Below are 12,705 nucleotides of genomic sequence, written 5' to 3' on the forward strand. Positions count from 1 at the left end.
GAGCTACCCGGCGGTGTGTGGCCGGAAAAACCCTCCGACGATCAAGTTAGCACACACCTTAGGATGGATAGAGAGAAGGGAGAGAGTGTTTGAGTGTAAGAAATTCCTTACAGAGTGTTCGTCTCCACAGTATGGGGGGCGCAGACATGCTTATATACCTTCTGAGCCCCATATCCACTCCCAGTCATCTCCTGACACGTGGCTCTGCTATCCCATCTGTCAGCATAAACCATGCCATTCATCACCTAACCTCAACTGCCTGTCATCACAGCTGGAGCTCGGCAGCCGAGCTGCCCTATCCGTTGTTGTGCCATGCCGTGCTCCATACCCTAGCACTTCACTGGCCAAGACTGAGGAGGACCGGGCTAGGCGGCATCTCGGCAAAGCTTAGCCCGGGATCCTCCTTTGGTCGGTCTTCTCGCCGGTCAGTCAACTACCTCGGCTGACCGCGCCTTTCCGAGCGCCGGCCTCTCGGTCTGTCTGATCTCGTCAATCCTTGGACCGAGCATCCTGGTCTGACCGGTCACTTCCTGGCCGAGCACCTTCTGCACGGTTCGGGGCAGCACATAGTCCAAACTTTGCCGGCCCAAGTTCTGGTAGCCCATCTCCAGGTGAACAGTCGATCATCTCGGCCCACTGCTCTGCTGGGCCCCCAACCTGTTCGGTTTATACCTCGGCCCAACGCCGGAGCATAAATCACCCTCTCAAAATATAATGGGGATTTTTTTTAAGGTCTTTGGCATTAAGATTTTATAGCATAAAGGACATTCAATATTTTAATAATGTCTAAGGTCCCTCAAATTGATCTAGAGAAAATACAACTTTACAGAGAAAATTGGTCCAGAGAAATTCTAAGAAGAATTACTCTAGACTTTTCAGAGAAATTTTGAAAATTTCTCTAACCTTCCCTAGACTTCCCACTATAATTTCTCTAGCCTTTCCTTCTCTCCAGAGAAATTTTTTTCTCTGGCCTTCCTTATACTTCCCACTCTCCAGAAAAATTTGAAATTTATTTGACCTTTCTAGCCTTCCCTAGACTTCCCACAAAATTACCTCTCCAGAGAAATTTTGAAAATTTCTCTGGCCTCCCTAGACTTAATGTGTTGCAGGTAATATAGTCTCTTTTGCTCACTTCTACCACCGAATCTTTGTTTCTATCGTAATTCCACACTGTTGCATTGCATTAGAGAGAGATTTTAAAATCAATAGAAACAGACATTGAGACAGAGACAGATTAAGAATGGAAATGAAGATAAAGGATTGAATTACTGAGAAAATCGCCAATAAGGAAGTGAGAGTTTTGAGCCCATAGATTAAGAGACTCATATTCAGACGAAGGAGAAAACCAAAGCTCAAACTCACCCATCAATGGTATACATATCAAATTTCTCTGGGTTCATTTTGACCAATTTTCTCTGGGTTCAAATTCTAAAAATATTTATCTAGGTTCATTTATAAACCATAGAAAATTCAAATTTCTTTGGGTTCATTTTAACCAATTTTCTCTAGATCATAAAGACACAATATTACCTTATGAAATCCAGAGAAATTCCCGAATACATCTTCAAAAAACCAATCACCACATAAATTTATTCCAACAACTGTTAATAAGTTAAAACAAACCGAAAAGATCAAATCTGAACAAGACTGGAATTACCCACTACAATATTCACCATTGTTCAAATGACCCACAAATTTATAAACTAAAAAGTTCTACAAAAATCCAAGCACTTATCGCTCAAATCTAGTTCAACTTCACATCGTACTTCATAGGATCTGGAGAGAGAAGGCCTCCCGGTGGATCGACCAACGCCCCTCATGTCAAAGGTGACAGTTGTGAAGCCTCTGTTAGCAAGACCATGAGCTATGCCCTTTATCAGACCATGACTACCTCCCAGTACAGAGCATGGATGGACTAGCACAATTCCCCAACCCCCTTTTCGCTCTTTTCCTCCTCCTTCCCCTGCCTGTTTCTTGGTCTGAAGATCCGAGCATCCAACTTTATGCCATCACTGCTCTCAATTGTGTTACTTTCTCTTGACATCACCAACAATGAGAGTCAATTCTTGAGACAAAGTCTGTGTGTGTGTGTGTGTGTGTGTGTGTGTGTGTGTGTGTGTTTGAGTGAGGCATAGTGAGTGCAGAGATCTGGAGAATGAAGGAAGAGTTGCTAGATACTTTTCTTCTCTAGACTTCATAGAGAAAAGAGAAGATGAGAAGAGAGATAGATCTAGGAAATGAGAGAGAGAAAGATCGACGAGAGAGAGAAGAGTAGCGGGAGAGAGATATCAAATTTCTTTATGAGGGACTTTAGACATCAAATAATAATATTGTGGATCTCTTTCATTATCAAAAATTGGAGAGGGACTTTAGACTAATTTTTCCAAATATAATAGTATAATAATATTTATACCAAGAAAATTATATTAAAAAATAAAATAGTACCAAAACTATATATATATTTATGAAATATAATTTCTAATATCAAAGTATAATTTTAATATTTATAAAATATTGTTTTAATTCTACAAATATGTAATGCATTTATTAGTTGGTATAAGCCCAAATTTGATAGTAATGCAACAAGGTATTTGTAGAATTTTATATAGTTAATCTCACTGTTATTTATCAAAACAAACAGGAACTATTACTAGTCTACTGGTTATCAACAAATATAATTTTTCTTAGTCCCTTTATTAGCAGTCCCTCACTAATAATCTCATCCAACCTATCTCTGAAAACAAACAGGCCTTAAAATATATAAGGTAACTCTCTCTATAATGTCTTCTTTAATCATTACTTAATTATCTTTTTCACACATTACTACTAAAATAAAAGAAAATAAAATTATATTTAGTGTATTTGGTTTCAGTTTTCTGAAAATTAAGTTTTTTGTTTTTTGCGTTTTTTTATTTTTAGTGAATATTTTTAAAATTTTAAGCAACTTTTTTATTTTTTTAGATGCACATTACTTAAATGTATTTAAATAGTAAAATATTTGTGAAAAATATTTTTAAAAAATTAATAAATACACAAAAATACAAAAATGTACTAAATTTTTTTATTTTTTGATATTTAGTGAATTTTTTTATAAAAAAAATCACAAATATTATATTTTTTAAGTATATTTATGTTAGGTGTGTCGAAAAATTTTTAAAAATAATATTATTTAAAATATTAAAAAAATTCATTAAAAACATTAAAATATATAAAAAAAAAAAAGAAAAGAAAAGAAAAAGAAACTGCCAAAACCAAACAAATTTTCTTACTCTAATTAATATATGCACGCCACGTAAGTCGGTATTCAACCTACAGAGTTAGTGGGTTTGTCTAAAGTGGTCTAACACGTAATAGTCGGGAGTTATAGTGGTCTGAGGATGCAACACGTGGTGTTTAGGTGTGTTTTGATTGATGAAAAAGTTAAGATTTATGATTTTGTATTGAATGATCAGAGAACAACCTCAAATATGATGATGTATAGTAACTGGTAAAGAGTACCAATCCATAATGTCCCAAAAGCACTAAATAATTTTTGAGCAACAAACATTTTTGTCAGAATGCATCAGTGAAAAGCGATTTTTATTACATATAGATTGAGATTGTTAAAACTGGTAGAGAGAGAGAGAGAGAGAGAGAGAGAGAGAGAAAAAGAGAGAGGCTGAATAAATGTATATTCAGTTGTACAATGGTTACAAGGGTGCTGATTCTCATTTATAGAGAAGAGCACCGAAAGTATTATGAAGTATAATGATGAAGGTGTGTGTGGTGTGGTTCCTGTACATTTCTTTACAGCATATAGGTGGGATCATTTACATATAAAGAGTACCGAAAGCATTCTATAATGTATATAATGTATATATTAATAGCCCCCCGCAAACTCAAGGAGAGAAGGCATCCACCAAGTTGAGTTTGGAAACAAGATCACTGAAGCGCCCAGGAGGATGAGCCTTGGTGAAAATATCAGCAGGTTGATCGGTAGAAGCAATAAAGAGAAGATGAACAGTACCACGGGTAACATGCTGGCGAATGAAATGACAATCAATCTCAATATGCTTGGTGCGATCATGAAAAACATTATTGTGAGCAATCTAAACGGCACTCTGATTGTCACAATAGAAAGAGGTAGGGCCAGAAGAAGAAACACTCATATTAGCAATGAGCCAGCGAAGCCAGAGAAGTTCCTGAGTAGTATCAGCAAGAGCTCGGTATTCAGCTTCGGTACTAGAGCGGGGAGTGAGGGATTGTTTTTTGCTACGCCAAGTAAGAAGAGAATTCCCTAAGAAGAAACAAAATCCCGTGGCGGAGCGTCGACCCGTAGGATCCCCAGCCCAATCAGCATCAGAAAAGGCACGCAGTTCAAGAGATGAGGAAGCAGAATAGTGAAGGCCATGGAACAGAGTGCCTTTGTGGTAGCGAAGGATGCGGAGTAAAGCAGTATAATGGGGAGTGCGAGGAGCCGACATGTACTGACTGACAATGTGAACAATATAGGCAATGTCAGGACGAGTCACTGTGAGATAGACAAGATTGCCGACAAGTTGGTGATAAAGAGTAGCATCAGAGAGGAGATCCCCATGGAGAAGAGTGAGACGAATCTGAGAATTAACTGGAGTAGAGGTAGTTTTGCAATCAGTAAAACCAGCACGAGCCAGAAGATCGGATGCATATTTGGCTTGGGACAAATAGGAACCAGTAGAATCATGAGAGACTTCAAGGCCTAAGAAGTAGTTAAGAGTACCAAGGTCTTTCATCTCAAACTGATGGTGGAGAAAACGTTTAAGGTGGAGAATACCAGTTGCATCATTACCAGTGATAATCATATCATCCACATACAGAAGGAGAAGAGTGGTACCATGAGGAGTAGTCCGTATAAAAATAACAGAGTCATAAGAGCTAGAGGTGAACCCGAAGTCATGAATGGTAGAACTGAACTTAGCAAACCAAGCTCGGGACGCTTGCTTGAGGCCATAGAGGGCACGTTGTAGTTTGCAAACCTTATGAGATGGAAAAGTGGACCCAGGTGGAGGTTGCATGTAGACCTCCTCAAGAAGATTACCATTGAGGAAAGCATTTTTGACATCCATCTGAAAGAGCTCCCAGTGGCGAGCAGCTGCAACAGCAAGCAAACTGCGAACAGAGGTAAGCCGAGCAGCAGGGGAGAAGGTCTCCTCATAATCAATACCATATTCCTGGTTGAAACCCTAGGCAACAAGACGAGCTTTGTAGCGTTTAATAGAGCCATCAGAATGAGTCTTAATTTTGTAAACCCATTTGCAGCCAATTGCAGTCTTGCCAGGAGAAAAATCAATAAGATCCCAAGTATGAGTTTTTTCCAAAGCCTGGAGTTCATCAGTCATAGCTTGCTGCCAAAGAGGATTAGTACAAGCCTCACGATAGGAGGTAGGTTCAGAAGTAGAAAAGGCAGCAGACCCAACAATATAATCACGAAGACGGATAGGAGGTTGAGTTACCCAGTGTGGTCGACCCGCAGGAGGATCAGTGGGAGGAAGAACCGGTGGAGAAAGAGGTGGTGCAATGAGAGGCGGACCTTCAAGGAGAGTAGGCTAGACAAGATCAGGAGTGAACAAGGGTGTCTCGATGAATGAGGAACCTGCATCAAAATCATCAGAGAAGAGATCTATGGAAGAATTAGTAAACAGTACATTAGTGGAAAATATAGGTATGAGGATAGGGAGGAAAACATTTTGTGCTCCCAGAAAATGACATGTCGGGAGATACAAACACGTTTAGAGAGAGGATCCCAACAGCAAAAGCCTTTATGTTCAATTCCATACCCATGAAAGTAACAAAGACGAGAATGAGGTTCAAGCTTGGTGTGTTCATGGGATTGAAGCAGAACAAAGCAGGCAGAGCCAAAAACCCGAAGATTGGTGTATGGAGGGGGAGTGCCATGCAGACGTTCAAAGGGAGTTTGATTATGGATGACAGGGGTAAGAGCACAATTGATAGTGCAGACAACAGTGAGGGCAGCTTCCCCCCAAAAGTTTTCAGGGCAGGAAGAAGAGAGAAGGAGAGCGCGAGTAGTGTCAAGAATATGCCTATGTTTCCGTTCAGCACGACCATTTTGCTGGGACGTGCCAGCACAGGAACGATGAGGCAGTGTACCATGACTCTGAAGAAAAAAAAGGAAATCTAAATCCCAATATTCCATAGCATTGTCAGAGCGAAAAAGTTTGATGGTTTTTGAAAATTGGGTGTGGACCATTTGGGCAAATCTATAATAAAGGTGTTTAAGTTTGGACCGAGTTTTCATGAGAAAAAGCCAAGTAAACCGGGAAAAATCATCAATAAAAACAACAAAAGAATGAGATCCCCACATAGTAGTAATAGGGGAGGGGCCCCAAATATCCGAATGTATAAGATCAAAAGATGCATGGGAAACAAAAGTACTTTTATTGAATGGTAAAGCAGTTGTTTGGCAAGTTGACAGGGTATACAATCGAAATTATTTGGAATTACATGACCCAATTGTCCACTAAAAACCAAAGACTTTAAGCGATTAACAGAAATATGCCCTAAGCGACAATGCCAAAGATGAAAATGAGATAATGAGGAAGCAGATGCAGGAGCAGCGATCTGAGGAGAGTCAGGAACATGAAGGTGAATGAGGTCATAGAGACGTTCGTGCTTACGATCGATCCCAATAGTCTACCCCGTCTGAGGGTCCTGCACCAAACAATCAGTAGTAGAAAATGTGACAGCTAGACCAAGTTCACATAATTGACCAATAGAAATAAGGTTTAAGATGAGAGCAGAGATATGATAAACTTGAGGTAAAGATAAAGAAGATGTGGAAACAGTACCAACATGACGGACAGACATGAGAGAACCATCAGCAATATGAATTGAGGGAATATGAGGAGATGAAGAGATGAAAGAAAATATATTAGAACTAGAGGTCATATGATTACAACAGGCAGAGTCAAAATACCAAGAAGAGTTACCTGGGATCATAAACAAAGCAGTAGGAGGAGGTGTACCAGAAGGGGAGAGAAGGTGTTTGAACATGGCCTCTACATCCGTTTGAGAAAATAGAAGGGTAAACGGAGCAGGTGACTCAGAGAAACCCTCAGAGGTAGCAGCAGTAGTGTGATGAGACGGATGCCTGGAACGATAAGAGTTCCCTCCGAGAAGAACCACCGCGAGAGGAGTGGCTATTAGAGGATGATCGGGAGGGATTGCGAAAACAATCCTATTGCAGATGACCAGGACCAAGTTTGTTGCAGTATCGGCAGGATCTAACCAGGAGATGTGTTAAAGGAAGGCCCCGATTCTGACAATAGAGGCAGGCAGTGGTCCGCTGGGTAAATGATGGCCGGTACTGAGGAGTGGCAAGGACAGAGTCCACATGATGAGCTTGGAGAGTACCAAGACGAGTCTACTCTGATAGCAGCTCAGAAATAGCTTGTTCAAGAGTGGGCAATGGATGGCGATGAAGAAGAGAGGCACGCACGGGCTCAAAAGAGGAAGTGAGAGCCATGAGAAGTGCACCAACCTTTGCTGATTACGATAGATAGTAAATAAAACAGCGTCTTCTCGGTGAGGCCAAGTCGGTTCTGAAAGAGCAAGCTGGTCCCAAACAGAATACATTTGAGAAAGAAAGTCATTAATGGACTGACTGGATTCTTGGCGCATGCGGTGAAGTTGGCTCTAAAGTTGATATTGATGGGCAAGACCAGTAGTCTGGTATCGTTCTTTCAACAAATCCCAGATGTCTTTTGCAAGAGTAGTTACAGACTCAAGCTGAAAACGACCAAACTGAAGACTGATAGAGGTAACAGAGGTATTTCGAAACCAGGTAATGATCTGGTAGTTCTTACTGTCCCATTCCTCAAGTCAGTCTTCATATGTAGCAGCAGTAGTAGTAGTAGCAGTAGCAGTAGCAGTAGCAGCAGTAGCAGTAGCAGTAGCAGTAGCAGTAGCAGCAGTAGCAGTAGCAGTAGCAGTAGCAGCAGTAGCAATAGTAGTGGTTTCATTAGTGTCTTTCACCAGTTGGGTCACATCCCCGGTGATAATACGCCAGAGCTTCTTTCCTTTGAGGAAGGAAGACATGGCTTGGGCCCACAGAACATAGTTGGAACCATTAAGAATAACAGAAATAGGATGAGAGGTATCATGACGATCCATAATAATAGGTGAGTAGGGTGAAATAAATAGGAGCAGACCTGTAGGAGCAAAATTAGGTAAAACAGAGTGTACCAGTGAGTCCGGAAGGTCGAAAATAACTAGGAAATGTGTGATGTGCAAAGATGACGTCAGCAGAGGCTAAAAATGATGTCAGCGGCACACGTTAGCAGAGTGCAGTGAGGAGCACGATAGCAGGAAGGCGTGCGGCGCACGATAGTGAACTGGCGCACGAGCGGCGCACACGGGTGCACGGTAGCGAACTGGCGCAGACGCGGCGCACGAGAGCAGGTTTGGCTCACGCGGGTGCACAATAGTGGAGCGGCGCATGTGAGGCGCACAATAGCAGGCGCGGCGCACGCAAAAAAAGCAAGGCTGACGTCAGACGTGGACGTGAGCAGCAACAGAGGGCGCGTGAAGGCGCGTGTGAGAATGGTGGCGGAAGTTGAGACACGCCGAGCACAAAGGCGGCGCTTGTGGGCGCGTGACGGCGTTTTTGAGGACGGGCGTGGTGCCGTTGGAATCGTGAGGAGATTCAGAGCTGTTTGGTGTAGTGTCACTGTGTACGGGACTAAGCACCAAAACCGAAAATTGCCAGAAATGTATAACTGGGCTCTGATACCATGTTAAAACTGGTAGAAAGAGAAAAAAAAAGAGAGACTGAATGAATATATATTCAGCTGTACAATGGTTACAAGGGTGACGATTCTCATTTATAGAGAAGAGCACCGAAAGCATTATGAAGTATAATGATGAAGGTGTGTGTGGTGTGGTTCCTGTACATTTCTTTACAGCATATAGGTGGGTTCCTTTACATATAAGGAGCACCGAAAGCATTCTATTATATATATATATATTAACAGAGATCATCATATTTGACCTTACTAACACGATAAATCAGTCAACACACAATTTAATTAGAACAATTTATACATATTTGACATGAGGACTCACTAATGTTACTAAGAACAAAAAAACTATAAATAAGATGAGAAACTCTTCATATCAGGAATCCCACCTGGTTGAAAACTATGGAGATATTGAGCATAGTTTTCTATCTCTTGTTAACTCTCACATTGCTTCAAACCCTTCTTTCACTTGCTAGAGGAAGCAGAACATGTCAAAAACTTCCTCCCGGACCGGCCACACTGCCCGTGATCGGCAACATTCTAAAGTTGGGGCACAATCCCCATGAGTCCCTGGCCTAGTTAGCAAAAACTCATGGCCCAATCATGAGTCTGAAACTCGGCCAACTAACGACAATTGTCGTTTCTTCGTCAACCATGGCCAAACAAATCCTCCAAAAGCAAAACCTTGCCTTCTCCACCCGATCCATCCCCGACTCACTCCATGCCCATGACCACAACCACTACTCGGTGGCTTGGTTGCCCGTTGCAGACAGGTGGCGAAGCCTCCGGAAAATCATGACCTCCAATATCTTTTCAGGTAAATGCTATACAAATACAATTTTTATATTACAGTCTTTTCATCATTGTGGTTTAATAACTGTAAAAAGACTACTACCACAGGTATACGAATTCTGTTTGTAAATCATTTTTCTGTCTTTTCAGGAAACAGGCTTGACGCTAACCAATACCTACGGCGGCAGAAGGTGGAGGAGCTCATTTCCTACGTCGGAAAGTGTTGCCAGGAAGGTGTTGCGGTGGATATAGGCCGCGTAGCTTTCACAACTTCCCTGAATTTGTTGTCAAACACCGTGTTTTCGATGGATTTGGCCGACCCAAGTCTTGATTCGGCAAAAGAGTTCAAGGTCTTGGTTTCGAATATCATGGAAGAAGCTGGTAAGCCCAACTTGGTAGATTACTTCCCTGTTCTTGCGAAAATCGATCCACAGGGTATAAGGGGTCGGATGAAAGTTCACTTTGCCAAGATACTTCAGCTTTTTGGTCGATTGATCGATGAACGATTAGAGTTGAGGAAATTGAGGAAGACTAGTGAAGAAAACGATGTCTTAGATATCCTGCTTGATATCATTGAACAGAACAGTGAAGATATTGATAGAATTCACATGGAACATTTGTTCTTGGTTTGTCTTTCTTCTCCTCCCTGTTCATCTAGAATATAGTAGAAATATCTAGATTTTATTTTTTACTGTAATTTTTTAAAATTTTATTAAGCTAATTTTAAAGAGGACCCTCCATAAATAAACAACATACAAAACCCGGAGCTATGTCATGCTCAAAGGTTCTCATGGCCCCCCAAATATTTTAAAATTTTAAAATTACTCATTAATCTTAAAATTATTTTGATATTGTACATGAAATGGCCCCTCAAGTTTAAGTAATTTTTTTATTGGTCCCCTATTTCAAGATTAATTTAACAATGTATATGGGATGATCCTTCTAAATGTTTAAATTTTTTTCCTACCACTCCTATATTTTAGATGGGAAATTTCAAGGTAGTAGGAAATGAAAATTTTATTTACTAAAAGATAAGGTACAATAAAATGAGAATCTAATTTAAGATATTAATTATATGGCTCCAAAAATGTCTCAAATAATTAAATAGCTATTAGAAAATGATTGAAACAGATTATTTTTTTTATTTTTTTTTTCAAAATGTTTACGTAAGAAATTTATTTTATTAATTTTTACACGTAGCTTGCCCCCGAGGTTACCACAGCGTCATGAGTTCAAACCACAAAAATAATCATGAGAATAAAGTTGCGTACATTTGATCATTTCTAAATACTGTATATTGAGAATTTTGTCTGTGGAGTCTTTTCAACCCTTTGATTTCCCCTAAATAAATTTTATGGCTCAGTTCTTGGGCCTAACTCATGTTAAATCTTTTCATTATTTAGTAGTGTTCTAAATCCTTGGACATTATTTCTAATCTGTAAACCAATTGTGTTATAGGACGTATTTGCAGCAGGGACAGAGACAACATCAAGTACAGTAGAGTGGGCAATGGCAGAGTTACTCCAAAATCCAGAGACTTTAATCAAAGTCAAAGCCGAGCTTGAACAAACTATTGGCAAAGGGAAACCAATAGAAGAGTCGGACGTTTCACGTTTACCTTATTTGCAAGCAATTGTGAAAGAGACCTCAACACTATGTTTGATTCAAAAGACTAATAGTGAATTATTAATAATCCTATTAAATTAGTGTAGGATTCACTATCCAATTGGATTAATATCCATTGGATTAATAATCCCACCCCTACCCCATTACTAATAATCCTACAAATTTGTTGGATTAATTATCCATTGGATTAATAATCCTAAACCAAAATGTTAAAACAAACATGAGATAATTGGGCCCACGGATTAATAATCTTAATCTCATACTCTAATCCACCCAATCAAACATGCTGCAAGGGTACACCCGCCACTTCCATTTTTAATCCCTCGCAAGGTCAAAAGTGATGTTGAAGTATATGGCTACATAGTCCCGCAAGGGGCACAAGTGCTAGTAAATGCTTGGGCTATTGGCCGCGACCCAAGCGTATGGCTGAACCCAACCTCATTTATGCCTGAGAGGTTCTTGGGCTCGGAAATTGATGTTCGTGGTCGGGACTTTGAGTTAATTCCATTCGGTGCAGGGCGGAGGATTTGTCCTGGGTTACCTCTGGCAATAAGGATGGTTCCGGTGATGTTGGGTTCGCTCATAAACTCGTTTGATTGGAAGCTTGAAGGTGGAATTGCACCAAAGGACTTGGACATGGAAGACGAGTTTGGCCTCACCTTACAAAAGGCTCAACCCCTATGTGTTGTTCCAATCCCTATGTGACAATGCCTTTGTTGTCTGTCTATCTTTTTTATTTTTTATTTTTTATTTTACTGTCTTTTTTCTCTAGCTCTTAGTTGGAAGCCTAATTGATGTGTACGTGTACTTCTCATCTATATATATATATATATATATGTTTTTATTAATACAGTGAAATTCAGAAGTTTGGAAATAAAATTCAAAGGTTTCATCCAATTATAAATGTTAAGCTTAGAAAAGATGTGTATGTGTACTTCTTATTTATATTTGTACAGTGTAAAGTTTTTATTGAGGCCTTATTTAGGTTAAACTATATAAGTGCACTTATTTGGATCGCATCAATTAACATATACTCTTTACTTTTCTATATATCTTTTTATAAAAATTCAAAAAGTACACTTATTTAGAACATCTCAAACTAACTCTAAGTAAGATAGTAAACTCGGTCTAACAATTTAGAAATAAAATTCAAAGGTCACATCCAATTGGCTTAGAAAAGAAGACTTACCTTATCAAACCAGTGAGAAACCCTTTTCATAAAGCTTGAGTTATGATTTATTTATGAGTAATGATGTATAAATAAAAAGAAAATTATACATAATTTTAATAGAGAATAATATGATTTAATCTGAATATTTAATTTTAAAATAAAATATTATAAATATAAGTTTATTTATAAAAACGACATTATCATCTTCTTTTTGTATTTTTTTATATAAATTTTATATATAAATAAAATTTTCATTTATTTAAAGGTCCTAATTCAGTTTTTTCGATTTTGTTTCAGTAACCATGAAGTGTACAAATTGTTTGATATTTTGCTTTCACTAAC

At 39.3% G+C, this 12,705-nt stretch overlaps 1 protein-coding gene across 1 annotated transcript; it reads left to right on the forward strand.

Annotated features, from left to right (window-relative positions):
- Positions 1–9,048: 9,048 nt before the first annotated feature.
- LOC114280039 (geraniol 8-hydroxylase-like) lies at positions 9,049–12,089 on the forward strand. Its single transcript, XM_082867224.1, has 3 exons — positions 9,049–9,591; positions 9,717–10,192; positions 11,025–12,089. The coding sequence occupies exons 1-3, from the start codon at positions 9,378–9,380 to the stop codon at positions 11,271–11,273; spliced, it is 939 nt and encodes a 312-aa protein (XP_082723350.1). The 5' UTR covers positions 9,049–9,377; the 3' UTR covers positions 11,274–12,089.
- Positions 12,090–12,705: the final 616 nt, after the last annotated feature.

Source organism: Camellia sinensis, chromosome 4 (genome assembly GCF_055761805.1).
Source record: "Camellia sinensis isolate YWXY chromosome 4, ASM5576180v1, whole genome shotgun sequence".
NCBI lineage: Eukaryota > Viridiplantae > Streptophyta > Magnoliopsida > Ericales > Theaceae > Camellia > Camellia sinensis.

Bases quoted from the DNA above. Each gene is read 5' to 3' on its own strand.
- LOC114280039 (XM_082867224.1), top strand. From the start codon at position 9,378: ATGAGTCTGAAACTCGGCCAACTAACGACAATTGTCGTTTCTTCGTCA. The intron at 9,592-9,716 runs GTAAATGCTATA...CTGTCTTTTCAG, and splicing joins GACCTCCAATATCTTTTCAG to GAAACAGGCTTGACGCTAAC. The intron at 10,193-11,024 runs GTTTGTCTTTCT...ATTGTGTTATAG, and splicing joins ACATGGAACATTTGTTCTTG to GACGTATTTGCAGCAGGGAC.